The 21,657-nt window shown below is 39.3% G+C and overlaps 2 protein-coding genes across 2 annotated transcripts in view; one reads left to right on the top strand and one right to left on the bottom strand.

Moving 5' to 3' along the window:
- Positions 1-657: 657 nt before the first annotated feature.
- Positions 658-9,315, bottom strand: LOC124644584 (4-hydroxybenzoate polyprenyltransferase, mitochondrial). Its single transcript, XM_047184057.1, has 7 exons — positions 9,009-9,315; positions 8,081-8,485; positions 6,850-7,025; positions 5,951-6,098; positions 4,990-5,183; positions 4,589-4,777; positions 658-3,983 (listed from the first exon to the last, which is right to left on the bottom strand). The coding sequence occupies exons 2-7, from the start codon at positions 8,454-8,456 to the stop codon at positions 3,807-3,809; spliced, it is 1,260 nt and encodes a 419-aa protein (XP_047040013.1). The 5' UTR covers positions 8,457-8,485; positions 9,009-9,315; the 3' UTR covers positions 658-3,806.
- A 461-nt stretch (positions 9,316-9,776) lies between these two features.
- Positions 9,777-21,657, top strand: part of LOC124644508 — a 33,096-nt gene continuing 21,215 nt past the window's right edge. The window contains exons 1-6 of the mRNA XM_047183932.1: positions 9,777-9,938; positions 10,996-11,093; positions 13,018-13,237; positions 15,054-15,137; positions 20,443-20,566; positions 21,029-21,155. Coding sequence (XP_047039888.1) covers positions 11,022-11,093; positions 13,018-13,237; positions 15,054-15,137; positions 20,443-20,566; positions 21,029-21,155 — 627 coding nt within the window. The 5' untranslated portion in view covers positions 9,777-9,938; positions 10,996-11,021. The remainder of the gene's footprint in view (positions 9,939-10,995; positions 11,094-13,017; positions 13,238-15,053; positions 15,138-20,442; positions 20,567-21,028; positions 21,156-21,657) is intronic.

The following is a 21,657-nucleotide window of genomic DNA, read 5'->3' as shown; positions in this document are numbered from 1 at the left end:
CTGCGCCGACCACTAATAAAATTGGGATAAGGGCAGGAGGATGATGATGAAACGCATGTGTCCATACTACTCCCCCGCTGAGACCTAGAATTGGTTTTTGCGCAGACACCTGTGTTGATGAAAGGTTTTGCGCGAACTGTAACTGGGTTGAGCTTGTGGCACACTGGTACTCAGCTGCATCTGTTTAGACTGGAAGCCGACCCCAACATAGTTGGTAAGGCTAGGCAGATGATGATTCTGTTTTATTTTTATCCAAATTAAAAAAAAAGTAATGTGATTAGAGTTTAGATACTAACGGCCAGTTTCTTCATCAAAAGTTAAAGTAATGTCTAAAGTAAAAGTAACGGTCAAATACGTTTTTTCAAGGCTAAAGTGACAGCAAAACTTATAGAAAAATTGAATTTGACCGTTACTTTTACTTACTTTTTTTTTCCAAAGCACTAAAACTGAGTTACTTCTTTTAAAAAGGGAGTTCTGTTCATTTAAAGATCTGTAAATTCAAGAAGTAACTGTTTTTCTGTGTCGCTTTCACGCCAAGACTACTGATTCGATTTACATGAAACTGTGTACCCAGCTTGAGAAAAGACAGACTTTTCCTCGTTGCTTCGAGACTGGTGGAACTGCGGGAATAGCTAGATAATAAATAAAACCCATATAAATGGCAAGATAATTTTATTAACATAAATAACAGAACTATACACAATGTACATGAAACAATTTGGTACGCTTTGCGACCTATTTCTAAATGCAATCAAATATTGTTTAATTTAGCTAAAGGAAAACAAACATTACAAACTTGGCACCCTAGGTGTCAAGTTGAAATGGGCGCCAACTGTGAATTTTTATTTTCGATTTGACGTTTCGCACTGTCAAACTATTTTAGACTTTAAATCATTGTTCAATGCAGAACAAAATACGGTGAAAACTTGGCGCCCTGGGCGCCAGGATGAACCTGACGTCTTTAAGTAACTATAGTCTGTTTTTTTTAATCTCGTAGACTAAACTGACATTACGAGTGTTGTCAGTTTATTGCAATTCTTAAATAGTGATGTGGCACAACCGAAACTTAGCGTTAATAAAATCAAGTATCGTTTTTCTACAATAAGTTATCCTGAAATAATGTGCTTATCCTTGATGATTACGCATGGCGTTGCGTGGTCAGATGTCCCTGGCAGTTTGTAGCACGTCGTGCAGCCGTTTGTAGGTACGTGAATTTGAAATATAAAACTTTGAATGAAAATTAAATTCGTCTATTATAGATAAAAAGTTACCATTCAACAAACCGATATCGTAAGTACAACACTGCACAAAGAAGCTAGCAACATTATTTGTAAGTTTGACATTTTGCAAGTGTCAATTTAGTCTACGAGTTAAATAAACAGACTGTAGGTACTAATGATGAATAGTTTTATAACCCGTTCTTCATGTTAATACTAGTTCAGAAAGCAAGGTTCTGAAACCTCGCTAACCATATGAATATTTTTAAAATTTATTTAGGGCTTATCTATTTGCCAGTAAGTCTGACACCAGTCTAACCAAGGGGTATTGGGTTGCCGGGTAACTGGGTTGAGGAGGTCAGATAGGCAGTCGCTTCCTGTAAAGCACTGGTACTCAGCTGAGTCCGGTTAGACTGGAAGCCGACCCCAACATAGTTGGAAAAAAAGGCTCTGAGATTTACATATTTGCCACATTTACTGAAACTTATACAAAATCAATCTGGCAGATATGATAATATTTGGGATTCACAGGTGGACACAAATAGCATTGAATGTAATTTACATTAATCTATGAATTTAGAACTAACAAAGCAAAATTTTCGCAGCCATAGAAATATGAATCTTATACGTACAAATATAACTACTATATTTCTTTGACTGACAAAAATATGCTTGTAATAATGTTCTATCTAAGACTAGTCACAGCACACAAATTATATAATATATGTAATCGGTTTCATTATACTAGGTTCGTAAATGTCGGTCCTGCGCCTGATCTCTTTCCGGTCGTGTCGGATTGCCGTCCCATCGCGCTATGGGAGTGAAGGAATAGTGAGTGCACCTGTGTCCAAGCAAATGCTCGTGCACTATAATATGTCCTGCGCAGCTGGCTGATCTCCTTAAATGAGAACAGTCGCCGTGGTCGAAATCGGCCGTGGACGCCATTATTATTATACTAGGTTCCCACAAAGTCGATATCAATCCCACATAGTAAGGAGAAAGTAATTTGAAATTTTTATATTACTAGCTAGCTTCCGCCAGCTTTTTCAACTACAACTGTGGAAACAATTCCGAAAAAATATAGAATCATCGGCATGAATCTTGAGCGCTGACCTTCATCTGCGCAGAAGTGACTTATTAGCAAAGAACCAATCCCGAGTGACGGCTATGATGCGATGCGCTGCGGGCCAATCACCGCTTTAGCCCGCCCCCGCGCCTCACTTCATACCACAAAAGAGACCCAATAAATCACTTCTGCGCAGGTGAAGTTCAGCGCTCAAGATTCGTGCCGATGATTATACGAGTGCGATTTCATTAAATTAATTATTTAGCACCTAAAACCATGTTAACAATATCTATTTCTGTTACCATTACTCGACCCAGGAAGTGAATTCAGGACTTAGCTTGACTGTCGCTCTTGCGATCTAGATCAATGAGGTATATCCTATCCTATACATATGTGTATTAGGATGCGTCTACACGGTGCATGTAGCTGGAGCAAGTTAACACGCACAAGTGACAAGAGCACGCGGGTGGGTATTGCGCTTTGGTACATGCGCGAGTCGCTGGACCCGCACGTTTTTACAATGCATGTAACCTGCGCATGTGACTCAACATGCGCAAGCTACTTGCAGCGTGTAGATGCACCCTTATCCCCTCGGTCCACTCGCTTCAAAATTTCTTCTATGAAAACAAGTTAAATATATCGACTGACAAAATCCTGTTTATTGTTTGGTAAGGTTAAAAGTATGAATAATTTCTGTTTCGATGGCTTGTTTTGGTAAAAAAATATTAAATCTATGAGGAACACTTCTAGTGCTTAAAATGGCGGATGGTACTCAAAGTACCATATTGTTACCTTTAAATAGTTTATTTCGATTTCGCTGTTGGTTAAAAATATTAGTTGGTTCATATTCATAACTATCAGTTATAGAGCGCACTCAAACTAGCAGATTTTACGCTCAGTTTTTCTTGTTGAAAAGTGAAAAGTATCGAAAACCACGCGACTTTTTTCTGCACCAACGTGAAGCAAAACAGAGCGTTTACAACAAAATCTTCTAGTGAAAAAGCTCTCTAACTCACATGATTTTTAGAGGTTTATTTCCATAAACATAATTTCAAGACATTATAAATATGCCTTGTAGTAGTGTGCAAACACACTCAATACTTATTCATTCAAAATTTCTATTAAAAACTGTCAACACCAATGACATTTCCCTCATTGATGTTCAAAAACACAAAATGCACAGTCTCGAATAAAAGTAACGCTCGAAAGTGTCCTCAAACACTAATTCTGTCTCTTTCTATAAGGTACAAGCATACGTTATTGCAAGTTTAACTTTACGCGAATCGCTTAAAGTCGTTATTACAACGCACTGTAGTTAAAGCAATAAAATTTTACGACTGTGAAGTGGTCGGCTAGGACAAAGAAAATGAGCGCACAATTCTGAATGTTGCGCTCATTTGGTGAGGACGTTTTTGAGACGTTGAGTGTGCATCTTGAGTTTTTTGTATATCAATGATTTCCCTTCTAAAATAAAAACTTACCTCCAATTTGTCTACGGACGATAACCCGCCCAAATAAAGAAGTTAGCTAAACAAACAGCTTTTAGTAGTATCTTCATGATTAACATTATCGGCCATGTTATCCATATACTGTTTGTAACCTCCCGCCAAAATACCCATTAGAATGATGGCGCCAACTGATGAATTGGATTTGAATTTGGACGCACAATCTTCCGGGTTTTCTGTGTCTAGCGTGTATATCTGTAAGAAAAAATATTATTGGTGTTGAAATTAAATTTTGATATATTTTGTTTTTGAAATTGGTCTGTTTCAGTCTGGCGCCCTGAGTGGACGTTACTGTGCTCTATTTAGATATGAAAAAGGGTCATTGGATAAGTCAGAGAATCAAGTTCATAAAATAATTTCAAAATTGTTTTGAATTAGCAGTTCGTTTTTAACACGCTTATATTAGCTTCACTTGTAACTATGTATGTAAGAAAATCTTGGAATCTTAATTTGACCCACTTCCCGGTCTCCGATTAGGATGAAATTTTGCACACGCTCCGAGTTCTGATGACAATTCATGACTAGCAAAGAAATGTTATTACAAATCCAATATGGCGGCCTCCCCAAAATGGCGAACTAGCTGTTTGGAATCAAAGCATGTTTTTTTATTTATTTTTTATTTTAACTTCAAACTGTCATCATCATTAATTTAAGAGCCCAGCTCTTGTCGGTGCAGCTCCTTCCATTTACACCTATCTAGCGCCAACTCCTGAACTTCCTTATACGTCACGACCAGATGTTTAAGTTTTTTTTAGTAAGGTTGCAAATGTTTTTCTTCCTCTTTGGCTACATGAACTTACCTGCTGAGCAGCATGAGCGACATAACCCAACACCGCTAACTGGTACGCCAAGCCTAACCCCGCGTTATGTCCCGCGAGGGCTAGCGACGCCGCGCTGAGCGCGAGGCAGGCCGACAGCGCCGGCCGAGTGTTCTCGCCGAAAGTCAGCGCTGTTGATTTGACGCCTACTTTCATGTCGTCTTCTTTATCCTGGGTTTTTTGGAATATTGTAAAGTGCTTATTAGGGTTGATAGATATGGTGTAAAAATAAGTTGTAAAATAACTGCAAATAAAATAATTAGGTGGAAAGTGTACAGAGGGTGACCGGCTTCTATTAATCAGATAAAAGACATTGACAACGATCAACACGAATTGACATTAACACAAAATTCTACTCAAAAAAATAATAAATAAAAACTCACCTGATGCGCATAAATCGTATCATAGACCACGGTCCAAGCCAGCGCCCCGACATACAGCGGCCCACAAACCGAGAGGTCCAGCGCCCCCGTGACGGCGCTGTACCCAAGCAGCGCGCCCCAGTTGAACGTGGCGCCCAGGAATATCTGCGGGTAGCGCGTCACACGCTTCGCGAGCGGGTATGTCACCACCAGCACTGGGAGGGAGAGATATATAGTGGTAACACTTTGAAAATCACAGTTTATAGGTGCGAAAGAAAGTCTATCCGGCTCTCATGATAAAACTACTGAACGGATTCCAACAAACTGTGGTACACAGATAGTCTAGGCACTACTAGAGAGCATGGCAGGGAAATTTTTAGCCGAGTGCGGGAAGAAGTTCCTTAGAAACGCACTGGGAGATAAAGAAACATTGTGATAAGACTTCGAAAATCACACTAATATTATAAATGTGAAAGTTTCCAGCTTTCATGCTAAAACTACTCAACAGATTCCAATTAAATTGGTACACAGCTAGTCTAGACACTACCAAAGAACATGACAGGGTAAATTTTATCCGATTGAGGGAAGTAGCTCTCTAAGGACGGTGGAATTGCGCGGAACAGTCAGTAACAATAAAGTAGTTGAAATGACACGAATACATAATAATAAAGCTGAATATTACTCTCTAGAAAAACTGGACCAATTTAATAAACCGGCCAAGTGCGAGTCGGACTCGCGCACGAAAATGAGCAAATAAATCACGTTTGTTGAATGGGAGCCCCCCAAAATATTTATTGAATTCAAGTTTTCAGTTTTTGTTGTTATAGCAGCAACAAAAATACATCATCTGTGAAAATTTCAACTCTCTAACTATCACGGTTCATGAGATACAGCCTGGTGACAGACGGACAGAGGAGCGAAAACAATAGGGTCCCGTTTTACCCTTTGGGTACGGAACCCTAAAACTAAAACTTGTACTCACGCATGCTACTAGCGCCCAGTACTATACTGTAGCAGTTGAGTTGCAGTAACACAGCCAGCGCGAGGCTCAGTTGTGCAGCTAGGAACACTACCGCCTGAGTTTCTGATACTGCACCCGTGACCAGGGGACGGTTCTTTGTGCGTTCTACCTGGAATTTAGAAATTGAGGATTAACGTAGGTAATTATTAAATAATAACTGGTACTGGTACGGAAACTACAGTGGGGTAGGAAGAATAACTGTTAAATTATGATGACACTAGCTTCCGCCCGCGGCTTCGCCCGCGTAGAGTTCGGTTATATCGCGTTTCCAAGAGAATTCTTCAAAAGTCCGGGATAAAAACTATTATATCCTACGTTCTTTCTCAAGGTCAACTCTATCTCTGTACCAAATTTTATTAAAATTAGTTCAGTGGTTTAGACGTGAAAGGGTAACAGACAGACAGACAAACAGACTTTCGCATTTATAATATTAGTAGGGATTTTTGTGTACTACATTAAAAGAACTAACAGTACTGGTAGTGGCAGAGGAGTGTTTTAACCATTAGGTCAAGTTTTTAAAACACTTGCCGCTCACGAGTGTGTGGGTGCAATTCTACGTCATCGCTTGACCTATGTGTGTAACTTTTCTAAGAGTATCTTGGGCAATTCAGTAAATAGAGGCGAAGAAAATCATCTCGAGGAAACTCGAACTTTAAACTCTGAATTCACCAATTCACCTAAAGCAAGCATGATGATTAACGATCATCAAAATCGTGGGCTAAAGATAACTGCTTATAAAATCTGACTGGTCGTAAGGCCACATTCATGTTCAAAAAAGAGTATCGGCATAAGATATTTCTTACATACAATACTTCTTTTGTAAAAGTGTTATTCGAAATCAAATAAAAACACAGTCTCACCTGAGCATCAACGTCTCTATCCCACAAATCATTAATAGTACACCCAGCACCCCTCATCAACCCAGCGCCCACGAGGAACAGACCCGCCGTATATAGTGACGACTGAAGCGGCACTGTACCAGGTAGGGAGCCCAGCGCTATAGACCATGCACAAGGCCAGTAGAGGAGGTATACACCTGAAATATTATAATAGAATAATAATAAGATAGTCAAGTTTCAGTCTGGCGCCCTTGGTATAAACCAGCGCCCACGAGGAACAGACCAGCAGCCGTGATAACGACGACTGCAGCGGCACTATAGCGATGACTCTAGCGGTAGTGTGCCTGGTAGAGCCTAGTGCTATATAGACCATGCGCGGGGAAAGTAGAGTAGGTATACACCTAGAAATAAACTTGTGGTTCAATCTGGCGCCCTATAATGACAGTTTATGTCTCAGTCGCCCTATAGTAACAATGACACAGTGGGATCATAGGGCTATGGACCACGCACAGGGCCAGTAGAGCAGGTATACACCTGAAATATAGTCGTGTTTTAGTCTGGCGCTCTTAGACACAATCTGTAGCATTGTGCCCTGTAGAAATCTAAGGAAAATAACTATGTACAGTGCCACTAGGAACAAGCCAGCCGTATACAGCGACGACAGTAGCGGCACTGTACCAGGAAGGGAGCCCAGCGCTATAGACCACGCACAGGGCCAGTAGAGCAGGTATATGCCTTTGGTCTCAGTCTGGTGACCCATAGTGACAGTCAAGTTTCAGTCTACGCCCTATAGTGACAGTTTATGTCTCAGTCTGTGCCCTATAGTAAGAATGACACAGTCGGATCATAGGGCTATCGACCACGCCCAGGGCCAGTAGATGAGGTATACATCTGTCTGTCATGTTATAATATAGTCAAGTTTCAATCTTGGGCCCTATGGTAACAGACAGTGGCAATGTGCCAAGCCCTATTTTGGCCAAGCCCATTTCAGTCTGGCACCATAAACCCAAAACTTATGTCTGTTAAAGTAAGTCAGCCAAGTCTGTCTACCACTCTTTCACAGCAGAACTAATAAACTGAAACTGATTTATATGAACCTTGGTATCATGAAACTTGTACATATGTAGTCTAGAGTCGGACAATTTTTTACCTGGTTGCAGGCAGTGGTTCTCCCAGAATGTGGGTGAAATAGCAGGGAACAGCTAGTTTCCTATAATATATGTTACACAATTTGAAAATAAAACTTACATACCTATAGGTCTATCCCATCGTGCCAATTTAACATATGGATCAATTGTCTCCTTCCAAAAACCAGCTTTAGCATCTAAATCTGTCCGATCCGGTAATTTTTGATCTGGCAACTTTTCCCCAAGTTTATTTATCACAATTTTCGGTGTTGTCGTCTCAATAACAACTTTTTGTCTATGCTGATCACTTTGAGTAGAATGTACTCTAGTTATTTCATATCTATGGTTGGGGTATTCCTTTTTTAAATATACCTGGCCACATATACAGGAGTAGGGTAAAGGGTAGATGGATATTTTCCTTTTTGCATTTAAATAAATACTCTTTTGTAGTAAAGTGGTAATTTGTGATAGTTTGTACATTTTTAAGGTATTGTTTAACATTTTTGTTTGGTTTTCACAGCTCCTGTTTACTGAAATTGGAAAAATGATGTAGTAGAAAATAAATCTGTATAATATAGGCTATATTTTACCCCGTTACAGACAGTAGTTCCTACCGGACGCGGGTGAAGCCGCAGGAAAATTGCTAGTTGCACTATTTATGAGAAAAAATTAACATTCATATATTTTAAGTATAGTTTACTTTTTGGTGTACTTGTTTCTTATTTAAAAATAAATAAACATACAATTTCATTACTATTACAAAAAATCTTCCACTAAACTGACTCATAAACATTTAATTAAATAAACCTACCTTAGCAGCTATAATAAACAAAAAAAATACTATTTAAACACACTAATTACTTTAAAACTAACCAAGCAAATAAAAAATATTACGCAACTATATTTTTTACAACATATAAACTTCCGCGTAATTAATATAAAAACACCGAAGCAGGAAAATTTTATTACAAATTTTATTATGAGATGATTCTAATAAGAAACGAACATAACCTATTATTTTGCTTAATATTAAAGAATACATTTCAAACTTACCTCTGTCACGTTATTTATTGTACAATAACGACTTTTCAATCGTAATTAACAGCAAAAACACGTTAAAAACACAACATTATGACCGAAACGGATCATTTTTCCAGCTAAGGTTAATGTCAGATTCAAGGACGTTATATGTTCTGTAACTGTTCCAAGAAACAATTATTTTATATAATTTGTACTGCGTTACAATCTATTCATAGTTTAGGAATATTAGAAAGATTAATTATTTAAAAGCATTTCGTAAATATTATTCGACGATCGAACAGCGAGCGATTCCAATTCCAATGTGTTCAAGTGACATTGACAGTGACTGAAGAAAAACACGTTCCATGCATGATAAGCACGGTCGTAAAAAACGAGCTTGCAGAACCTTGAAAAAAGGTAGCAAATGTAGTCAGTCAATCTGCTTAGTTAGATTTTTTATTCCAGATTATTGACTATGCTAATATAAACCACAATTATTGCTGGTGGCGATAACGCTTGACATTCAAATAAAAAGTCATCTGCTTGAATCGGATTGCATTTTTTACCGTTTAGAAATGGTGTAGTTAAACGAGTTAAGTAAAAAAGGTTCGTTTTATCAATATTTGTAAAAAAAAGGTTACTGTACAACAAAAAGCGTTATTTATAACTATTTATCTCACTACCGATTGCATACAAGAGCCCACAAGAGCCAATCTCCTAGATATTTATTGCTTTACCTAAACAATTTTTCCGAATTAAAAACAAAATGGTTTCTGAACCCACATCAAATGTCAAACTATTTCTATTATTAAAAAATTAGATGCGGATTTTTTGTGAAAATTGTGTAGAAAAATATAATTCTTGTTTATCAAATAAATAAAAGTTGGATTTCGGTCTAACGGCAATTTACATGAACATGTCATATCACTCGCATTTGCTAGTAAAAACACCATAATTCATGAGGTTAGTGGATATTATTATTTTTTGACGGTATTTCGTAAAATCTCAATTAACATGCTTGAAATAATTAATCAAAGTCTATATTTTTCAATATATTACGGAGAATAGAAGACAATTATTGATTCTTAATTTAATTACGAGCACTGTTATGTTGGGTCATTACTCATTGCCCTTATTTTATCACTAGTATACCGTATACGCCGGCGGTGTTACCTTTTATCTTAACGAACTGGTCAGTGGGTCGTCTTACTATGTCCCGCACCCGGATAAGAATAAACTCCGCCCCTAAGCGACTCACCAAAAAAAAAAAACTTGTTTTCCTCATGTATAAGCTATTTTACTGCAGAGATTAATCAAAATCCATCAAGTAGTTTTTGTGTGATACAGTAACAATCCTACATTAATTCTTACAAACTTTCGCATTTATAACATTAGTAGAATTCAAGTCTTTTCAAAAGCATATTTTGGGGTCAATGCACATATGCATATTAGCAGTTTTATCAATTTTGAAGTAAACAGGACTTTGTCAGCAATATTTGCAACCAAACCTAATGTCACTGACACAAAAAAATGCTGTTGTTACTTGTTGTTAGACATTTTAAAGCATTTCTCAATACTCAACTCTTCCCTTGTTATACAGGAGGTACATTTTACAGTCTAGAAACAATACAGACCCTATAGGGCACAGCTTAAAGAAGTTGGAGTGTTTAACAGTAGCTTATTACTAAAATATAATTAAACTAGCTTCCGCTCGCGGCTTCGCCCGCATAGTGTTCATTTATATTGTGTTTCCAAGAGAATTCTTCAAAAGTCCGGAATAAAAATTATCCTATGTTCTTTCTCAAGATCAACTCTATCTCTGTACCAAATTTTATTACAATCAGTTCAGTGGTTTAGACGTGAAAGCGTAACAGACAGACATTTATAATATTAGTAGGGATTTGTCATTGAGGAATTGATTTCATTTTTTTATAAATATTGTAGGTTTCAATTATTTTTTTATGTAAAGAAGTTCTTTGGTATATTGATGATGATTAAAAATATTCTCTTTTCTTTCTAGGTAATTCATAGACAGCATTTATCAAGATGAAGGAGAAAGCAAAAAAAAAGTCTAAACCTAAACAACAGTTTAGTTACACATGTCCACAATGTCATAAGGTAAGCATTTGCAACAAACTATACCTGAATTGAGTAGGCACTAGGGAATGCAATCCCGACTCGAGATTGCAAATTCGGGATCCCGCGGGATTAGAAATATCAATTCCGCGGGATCCCGGAATTTTCGGGATCCCGTCTAATTAAAAAAAAAAATTGAATTCAGATGACTGAAAAAGCTAATAACTGCTTGTTTGTGATAGTGAGGTTAATTAAAATAACATATTACTCGAAAGAAAATAAAAACCTTTATTCTTTAATCTTACCAACTAAATAATAATCAGGTTGTAAGGAAATTAACATAGGTAAATTAGGTAATCAAAACAATAAGCTTATTTCAAGGGAATTAGGAAAAAGAGTGATTTTGAAAATGACTCCTTAAAAAACAAAGGGTATTAATAGCTGAGAATGCCCTCTCCGACTCAACGCTGGTTGGCAACAGCGTGGCGAAGCAATTATATGCAAACTGCAAAAATCGCCCCCTTGTTCCTCCACAGTCAAACAAATCCATTTCTTTTTTAATGGTAGATCCTAATTTGTCTAAGCTCGTGGACGTAGATATACGTGCAAAAGGACTTGGTTGTGTGTGTGTTGCGTCGCTGACCACTGCCATCCAATCCCGTCAATCTCGAACAGGATCTCGTCATATGATGCGTCGGGATTGATCCCGAAAAATTACACGAGATCTCGCGAGATCGGGATCCCGCGGGATCGGGATTGCATTCCCTAGTAGGCACTTATCTATCTGCTTAGTCTTTTACCATGTTGGGGTTAACTTCACTACATAGTACAAAACAAAGTCACTTTTTCTGTCCCTATGTCCCTTTGTACGCTTAAATCTTCAAAACTACGCAACCGATTTTCATGCAGTTTTGAATAGATAGAGTGATTAAAGACGAAGGTTTATATGTATAATAATATACATTAAATATTGGGGAAATATTGTTATGCTGTGTGTTCGCACCACTACGGGATGTTAAAATAAGTGGACTGTATCTAGTTGATAGGCGCGGTTTATTGCCGTTCTAATTACAATAATCAAAGATCTCGCGGACAAACAATTAATATATTATGAGCGAATGTCGACCGTTGTCGGTGGTGTCCGTGAGCGCAAGACTCGTCTATGCCCCTCTCGCCCGGCGCCCCCCTCGATGCACCGCTCGCCGCTGCGCCGCTCGCCACGATGACTCAGAAGCGAGTAGGCGGCCGCTAGCGCCCTTTGCCGAAGGTATGTTGGGTTTGATTCCCAACATACGAAGCCGGAGCGGGTCGCTAGTACAGTATAATAGGATGCAGCTGAGTACCAGTGTGACTCATGGAGTGACTGCCTATTTGTTGTCCTCTACCTGGGTAACTTGATACCCCTTTGTAAGACTGGTAATCTCTTTCTGGTTATTCAGCACCCAAAGTGAGTGTCAAATGTCAGTGGACCTACTAATTTAATATGCCTTCTGAAACTTATCATGACATCTTATCACAGACGTGGCTACAGACTGATTGCGCCAAGGGTGGCTTATTTATTATACCATACATATTAAGATATATGTACACCTGTGCAGTCACCCCTTATGGGCACACAGGTACTTAGCTGCATCTGCTGACACTGGAAGCCGACTTCAACATAGTTGGGAAAATTCTAAAGAGATAATGAACTACCATATCTACCATACTATTAATTTTGCTTTGTTTTTATTTGCTTAGTTTAGTAAGGTATTAGAAATACAAATGTCCATTTATATATTTTTTTTTCTTAGTAAATAAGTTACAAGTTTAGTTTGCTCTACCCCCATTGAATTACTCAATCAGTCTAAGGATGGCTATAAGAGAATCCAACTCTGATTTAAGCTTGCCGTGGTATATAAACTCTCTGTTTTCCATTCCATATCTCAAATCGTATTATGTAAAGGATATTAATATTTTTTCCCAGCAATTCCAAGACTCGTCAGCCCTCTACTCTCACGTGAAACTCCACTCCACCGAGCTGCCCTACCAATGCGAGCTCTGTGATTACAAGTGTAAGATTAAGAAGTACTTAACTCGCCACGTGAAGAAGACGCACACAGCGCCCACGGGGAACCAGTGCGCGGTGTGCGGCAAGTGCTTCCACTTTGAGTGTAAGCTGAGGGTGCATATGAGAGTGCACACTGGTAAGAATTAGTCTATTTTGATATATTTTCCTGATAAAATTGTGAATTCTAAAAAAAAATTTGCTGCTGCCAGCAGTTTCACCCGCTTCCAAAAGGAACTACTATGCGCATCCGGGTAAAAAGTAGTAGTTCACTCGCTTCCAGTGTGAACTACTTTCCGTGTTAGGATAAAATGATATCCCCTGTCACCCGGGTATAGTATAGTATAGTATATATATACCTACTACAGAGTAGACTACAAGTGCACACCGGTACGTAGTAAATTATTTCGTATTTTTCCTGATAAAATTGTGAATTCTAAGGAAAAGTAGCTATACTATGAACATTCTGTAGCAACTTGCTCTGTGCATCCGGATAAAAAGTAGTCTACAACAGTTTCACGCCCTTCCACCGTGAACTACTTTCCGTGTTCGGATAAAATGATATCTCCTGTCACTCAGATATAGTGTAGTACATATATACCTACTATAGTCTATAAGTGATAGATCAAGAAGTACTTAACTCGCCACGTGAAGAAGACGCACACAGCGCCCACGGGGAACCAGTGCGCTGTGTGCAGCAAGTGCTTCCACTTTGAGTGTAAGCTGAGGGTGCATATGAGAGTGCACATGGGTAAGAATTAGTCTATTTTTCTGATAAAATTGTGAATTCTAAGGAAAAGTAGCTATATTATGAACATCCTGTAGGAACTAGCTCTGTGCATCTGGATAAAAAGTAGTTCACAGTGGTTTCACGCCCTTCCTCTGTGAACTACTTTCCGTGTTCGGATAAAATGATATCTCCTGTCACCCGGGTATAGTATACTATAGACTACAAGTGTGTAAGCTGCGGGTGCATATGAGAGTGCATGTATTTTCTTTTTTTGGTGATATTTAGTGGAAAATAGCTTCGGCCTGCGATATCACCTGGAATGGAACCAACTTCACGAATACGGAAAAAAATAGCATTGCTCGATAAATGGGCTGCCCAACACTCCTATATGCAAGTATAATAATTTAGTGTAGTTGTGTCAGCACTTATAACACAAGCTAAACAATAGCTTACTTTGGGGCTAACAACTGTGTGTGAAAGGTGTCCCGATATATTGTAATTTTTTGTGTCATACTGGCTGCTCTGCCGTGGTGTCTATTGCATCCCGAGGAAACTAATTTAAGTACCCGGATAAAATATAGCCTATGGAACCCTAGAATACTGTGTACTTATCAACAGTGAAAATTATTTTGAATCTTATTCAGTAGGTCCGGAAGGTATAAAAGTATAATAAAAAAAAATCTTTTTATTATATTACGATAGGCCTAGTGGGTAAAGGACCAACCTCTCAAGTATGAGGGCGTGGGTTCGATCCCAGGTCAGGCAAGTACCAATGCAACTTTTCTAAGTTTGTATGTACTTTCTAAGTATATCTTAGACACCATTGGCTGTGTTTCGGATGGCACGTTAAACTGTAGGTCCCGGCTGTCATCGAACATCCTTGGCAGTCGTTACGGGTAGTCAGAAGCCAGTAAGTATGACACGAGTCTAACCAAGGAGTATCGGGTTGCCCGGGTAACTGGGTTGAGGAGGTCAGATAGGCAGTCGCTTCTTGTAAAGCACTGGTACTCAGCTGAATCTGGTTAGACTGGAAGCCGACCCCAACATGATTGGGAAAAGGCTCTGAGGATGATATTACGATAGGCGAATATCCTTATATTACGAAAATCAAATAAACAGATATCTTTGTTTTTTTTTTTTTTACATAAAGTAGGTTAGATAAAGTTGAGATCCAATATTTTAACTACTACCAAGTTACATATTCTACTAATATTTTTATTTTCAGGTGAGAAGCCATACAAATGTAGTGAATGCGACAAGGCGTTTAGTTCTTCCTACTCATTGAGCGGTCACAAGCTAATACATACTGGTATGTACATTCTAAAGTTATTAACATGCCTATATCAGGTCGACCTGTATGTAACTATGTAATGGAATCTAAGGTAACTAACTAATTTAACCATCTTCCAAGGATCGTAGCGTCATGAACATTGTCGGCTGTATGTAGTTCTGATGACAATACAATAATAATCGAACTGATCTGATGATGGAGCTTAAAGATAAGAAAATCAACAGTTAGGTAGGATACTTGGACTGGCCACTAAGTGATTAGTGGTTTTATAGATTACTTGGAAAGTTTGGCAGAGTGTTAATTGATATTATTGTAGACAAGCTTCTTCTAGCAGTTTAACTACTTCCCGCACCCGGATAAAAAATAGCCTGTATGTCACGAGCGGATTACTTCCCACAATCGAAAAAAGAGTAGCCCATACATTTTTGCGTGAGCTTTATTGCGCAAAATATAAGACGCATAAATGCCCTTAACAAAATGAGCATAACACAGAGAAAATGATAATAAGAATATAAAAAATAAAATTTAAGGGAAAATATGCGTCCTAAAGAGCGCAATACGGCCCTCGCTCAGCGTAATGCTGCGACCCGAAACGAGGCAGAGTCCCAGCGCTGGTTTTCAGCGATAGGCGGTGCTACCGCGATGACGTCAACCGGTATTACAGTGTTTGCATAGCAGTTATAATAGAAAGTAAAAAACTTTAGTACAATATAATTCTTTCTAAATATCCTAAGAACGTTGGGTTATGGATACATTCTTCCGGCTTCACGCATTGCAGCTCATGCTCCACATAGCTGAAAATAAACAGTATAATAAATATTTTTTTCCCAACTCTTTTAATGGTCAAGTTTACAAAAGACAGCATGTTAAAACGCCCGCCCTCTCCACTTCCTGTGTTTTTGCTGGAAAAAAGAAATTGTGGAAAAAACTCACCGAAAACACAATTCTCTGTATGATTTGAAGAACTGGTTCTATACAAATTGTAGAATTATAGATATTTTGTTTAAGTTAAACGGGGGATCGGTGGTCCATTCTTGTCCGAGATACATGTCTTTGTGTGTGGGCGCTTGCTCGCGCTTAATAGTGGTCAAGTCGTCGCGTCATACAAAAACATTGTGCATGTTACACATACAAGGATGGCTCAACCGCTTTCTTGAGACAAAACTTACCTATACATAATAACTTAAGCAATGTATTATGTTGTGCGAAATATTATGATGAGATCAAAAATTGCTTAAAAGACCTTCAAAAAACTTACCCAACCTTACAATAGCAGCCCGGCACATAAATCGTCAAACAATTATTAGACTGCAGCTTAAGCACGCGCTTAGCCTTGCTGTTAGACTTGTGATGCCTCAGCGAGTCGCGCAGACACCCCAGTATAGTGGCACAGTCTACCGCGCCGTGCCGCACTCTCGCGCTGCCTTCTAGCGAGTGTACAATATTCTGGAAATATTAGTGCTGTTGGTTATACCCGCTTCCAGTGAGGACTACTTTATATGTATCTAGATAAAATGTAGTATGTCACCCGGGGATAGAGTTGCTTCAAAGCAGTGAAGCTTAGTAATATTACTAGTGCCAGGCCGCTGTTTTGCTCGCTTCCCGTGGGGACTACTTTCCACATGTGGATAGAAATGTAGCCTATAGCCTTCCTCAATCGATGGGCTGTCTAACACTTGAGTTTCTTTTTTCAAATTGAACCTAGTTCTCGAGAATTAGCGAGTTGAAACAGACTCTTGAGCTGTACAATATAGCTGAAGGCTTCTCGCTACACGTATCGGCACGTGCACAGTGAGACAGTTATTAGACTACAGCTCAGCACGCTTAGCCTTGCTGCTAGACTTGTGACGCCTCAGCGACTCGCGCAGACACCCCAGTATAGTGGCGCAGTCTACCGCGCCGTGCCGCACTCTCGCGCTGCCTTCTAGCGAGTGTACAATGTTCTGGAAATATTACTGCTGTCAGTTATACCCGCTTCCAGTGTGGACTACTTTCCGTATGCGGATAAATAGTAGTCTATAGCCTTCTTCGGTAAATGGATTATATGTACATTATAAATATAACTTACACCGAAATAAAATCTTTGGACCAGTAGTTCTTGAGAATTAGCGGGTTAAACCAACTAAACGTTATAATATTTCTTCTGCAAGCGTTGTCACCCGTGGAACTACTCCGCGCCCTCGCAAATATATAATGTAGCCTTAAGACTCGGCCATGAGCGCTCCTTACCTTACGAATAAAAAGATACCGCGATGTGACGTGTGATGTGACAATCCGACACCACCGGAGAGAGATCACAAGCAGGACCGACATTTACGTGCTCTCCTATGCAAGATTTTCACGGTTATTGCAGCGTCATTTAAAATAAAACTTCCTTTCCACTTACCCCAGCCAATTCTTCATCAAACGGATATTTAGGATCGGCATACTTATTAAGAAACTTTGTAAATCTTTCAACGACATCCTGTCTCTTATTAAATTTTCTTGTACACTTCAAATTACCATTTCTCTTATAACTCTTGGCAGCCATCTTGAAACATGTGTCATTCAATTCAGCTGTCATTTGTTTCGCTTCCAATTTTAAATTTGGGATAAAATCCTTGTTCAAAAGCAATCTATGGTATGTGTGATATAGTTTTAAATGGTCTGTTTTGCGCTGTAAAGAGTTTGTTTTCCGATTGTAATAGATTTCTTGCTGTAGCTGTTGGCCTAGTGAAAAAATATCCGTTTCAGATATGTTTAGTTTCTTTTTTATTCTTTGTTTTACTAGGTATTGGTAGTCTGCTTGTTTTAATCTGGAATTAAAATTATATAGGGTCAGTATTTGGTTGAGCGAGTTACTGGGTTGAGGAGGTCAGATAGGCAATCGATCCTTGTAAAACTCTGGTAATCAGCTGCATTCAGTTAGACTGGAAGCCGACCCCAACATAGTTAGGAAAAGGCTCGGGAGATGATCATGACGAGTTCCTCTGCAAGGCACGTTAAGTTGGTGGGTTTTTTCATTTGAACATCTTTGGCAGTCTTTCGGGTAGTCAGAAGCCAGTAAGTCTGACAACCCAGTCTGGCAAGCCAGTAAGGTTGAGGTCAGATAGGCAGTCGCTCTATGTGGCACACTGGTACTCAGCTGAATCCGGTTAGACTGCAAGCCAACCCCAACATGGTTGGGTACAGGCTCGGCAGATGTTCAGTTACCTGTCTATAGCCGTGATAATAGTACTGCAAGTGACAGGACAGGCATGTCCTGCTGTGTTCCATGGCATCGCGTTTCTGTCTTGGCAGAAGACTCGTGCTTCTGTAGACAAGAAGACAAGTTAGTTTATGGATTTCCAATAATTTTTGTTCCAATCTCCAAGGAAATATCCATTTGTATAGTGACTGTATGCACTTCCAAGATTGCAATATTCTTAATGAATGACTTTTTTTTATGATGTCAAATATCGTCAAATGACCCCTCCCGCTGTGGGTTAGCAGCGGCCAGGGAGTGTCAGACTCTTACTGACTAAAAACCGTCGTGTTCCGTCGTAGGCCTTTTATGCACCAGCGCCGCGGTAGCTCTTCGAAAATAACTTAGAAGTAGAAGACAAAGCAAGAAAATAAAATTCGTTAGAAAATAACAGTTGTTGAAATTCAAAGTATTTTTCCTGCCTCCTAAATATCACATTTGGCAACCATATAGAGTAGTCGTAAGATACACTTCTGGCGAGCTAATCCTTACTAAAATTATAAATCGATCCATGTAAATATCCTTTTTGTCATGTCTTGGTACTGGGCATTCCCGCCAGAACGAACTATTTCATCAATTTAAATAAAACCCTATACATAGTCAATCTAAAGCCTGAGAAAAGGTACAGGGTACATTTTATCCCGTTTATCCCGCGAGTAACTGATAGTGTTATTTATAAAACTTTCACAATACCCACCTGCAAAAATTATTTTGAATATCAATATAAGTGCTGCGTGCATTGAAACACTAATAACAATGTTCTGCAGTACCGCTATTGCAATAAAACGTTAAGTAGGTAATTAACTTACTATCAACAATTGACATGAAAGGTAATTAGTTTTGCCTCATTGGTCTAGCAGTAGAAAGTGCGGCTGCTGAGCACGTGGTCTCGGATTCGATTCCCGAGTCGGGCCGAAATCGCTTTGTGGTTTAAGAAGACTTTCACAAAGCAGCCCGAAGCCTGGGAGTTGGTGATTGATACACCCGTGCATCGGAGAGCACGTAAATGTCGGTCCTGCGCCTGATCTCTCTCCGGTCGTGTCGGATTGCCGTCCCATCGTGCTATGAGAGTGAAGGAATAGTGAGTGCACTTGTGTCTGCGCAAATGCTCGTGCACTATAAGGCCGCTGCCTCGAATTTTGCGGGCAGCGGGGCGGCAGCGGCGGCGGCGCGGGAGCGGCAGGATCTTACGCGTATAATCAAATGGACCGGCCCTCGAATACAGCGGCGCGGGAGCGGGCAACGAGCGGTGAGCTCCAGTCAAAACGGTGACCGAACGCGCCGCCGCCGCTGCCGCCCCGCTGCCCGCAAAATTCGAGGCAGCGGCCTAATATGTCCTGCGCAGTTGGCTAATCTCCTTACATGAGAACAGCCGCCGTAGCCGATAATCGGCTAGGATGACAGCATCAGTTTTATAGCTAACTAGCTTCCAATCGCAGATTCGCCCACTTCCTGAGGTAACTTCTTCCCTTACCCGGATAAAATATAGCCTAGATATTACCCAGGAATGGCGTAACTTTTAAATTGGTCCAATAGTTGCGGATATTTCTTAGGGTACAAACAAACAAAAATTTGTTCACTCTTTATCAAATAAGCATAGTCTAGTCGTTTCCGCGAATTCAGTCGCGTCCCATGGGAATTAATTTCTGTACACGGATAAAATATAGCATGTGTTACTCGACAACAGTCTAGCTTGCCAGACGATTTCTTCAAATTGGTCCAGTCTGGTAGCTGTGGAGCCTTTAGGGTACAAAAAACCAACTTTCCAAAAAAAAACCAACTTTCCAAAAAAAAAACAACTTTCCAAAAAAAAATCCTCTTTTTTATATTATATTTACCTTAAAGTCTCTACTAATATTATAAATGCGAAAGTAACTGTCTGTTACGCTTTCACGTCTAAGCCACTGAACTGATTTTAATACAATTTGGTACAGAGATAGAGTTGACCTTGAGAAAGAGCATAGGATAGTTTTTATCCCGGACTTTTGAAGAATTCTCTTGGAAACGCGATATAACTGAACTCTACGCGGGCGGAAGCTAGTTATAATAAAATACTACTAACAAAATACTATACATATTGTTTATTCACATTTGTTACAGGAGAAAAGCCGTATCAATGCCAATTCTGTGACTACGCTTGTCGCGATACCTCTACTATTAGGAAGCACATGGAGAGACACATGGGCGTGTCCAAAACATATCCCTGCAATATATGTAATAAGAAGTAAGTCGTTTGGCAGTCGCTACGGGTAATCAGAAGCCAGTAAGTCTGACACCAAGCTAACCAAGGGGTATTGGGATGACCGGGTAACTGGGTTCGGGGGGTCAGATAAGCAAGCGCTTTATGTAAAACACTGGTATAATCATCGGCACGAATCTTGAGCGCTGACCTTCACCTGTGCAAAAGTGATTTATTAGCCAAGAACCAATCCCGAGTGACGGCTATGACGCGATGCGCTGCGGGCCAATCACCGCTTTAACCTGCCCCCGCGCCTCACTTCATATCACTAAAGGGACCCAATAAATCACTTCTGCGCAGGTGAAGGTCAGCGCTCAAGATTCGTGCCGATGATTTTACTCAGTTGCATTCGGTTAGATTGGAAGCCGACCTCAATATAGATGGGAAAACCTAGGCAGATGATTACGTGTGCCAATAAATTACCACTTTTATTTTTCTTTGTTCTAGTTACAAAAATAAGCGAACACTACAAATTCACGTGGACGAGGTGCATTTTGAACTCAATACGCGCAAGTTCCCATGCGGGCACTGTGATAAAGTATTCAAGACTAAAGGCACGCTTAGGATACACTGGGTAAGTTTGTATTTTACTATCAAAAGTCATTTATTTAAAGTAGACTGAAAATCTGCATTTTTTGAACGTCACAAAAGACACCTGCTTCTTGAGGACTACTTTCGTGGGAACCTCTTCCAGTAGGAACTACTACGCTTTCTAGGACAGCAACAACAACAATAGTATGTAAGAGGAGTACATAATAGAGTACATAAGAGAGTATATAAGATTAGTACTTTAAGGGAGTATATAAGAGAGTACATAAGAGAGTATATAATAAAGTACACAAGTGAGTATATAATAGAGAATATAATAAAGTACATAAGTGAGTATATAAGAGAGTATATAATAAAGTACATAAGTGAGTACATAAGAGAGTATATAATAAAGTACATAAGTGAGTATATAAGAAAGTACATAAGAGAGTATATAATAAAGTATATAAGAGAGTATATAATAAAGTACATAAGAGAGTATATAAGAGAGTATATAATAAAGTACATAAGTGAGTATACAAGCTGTT

The sequence above is a fragment of the Helicoverpa zea genome, chromosome 30 (genome assembly GCF_022581195.2).
Source record: "Helicoverpa zea isolate HzStark_Cry1AcR chromosome 30, ilHelZeax1.1, whole genome shotgun sequence".
Lineage (NCBI taxonomy): Eukaryota > Metazoa > Arthropoda > Insecta > Lepidoptera > Noctuidae > Helicoverpa > Helicoverpa zea.
The sequence above is the reverse complement of the archived record's forward strand: the minus strand, read 5'-3'. Positions and strand labels throughout refer to the sequence as shown.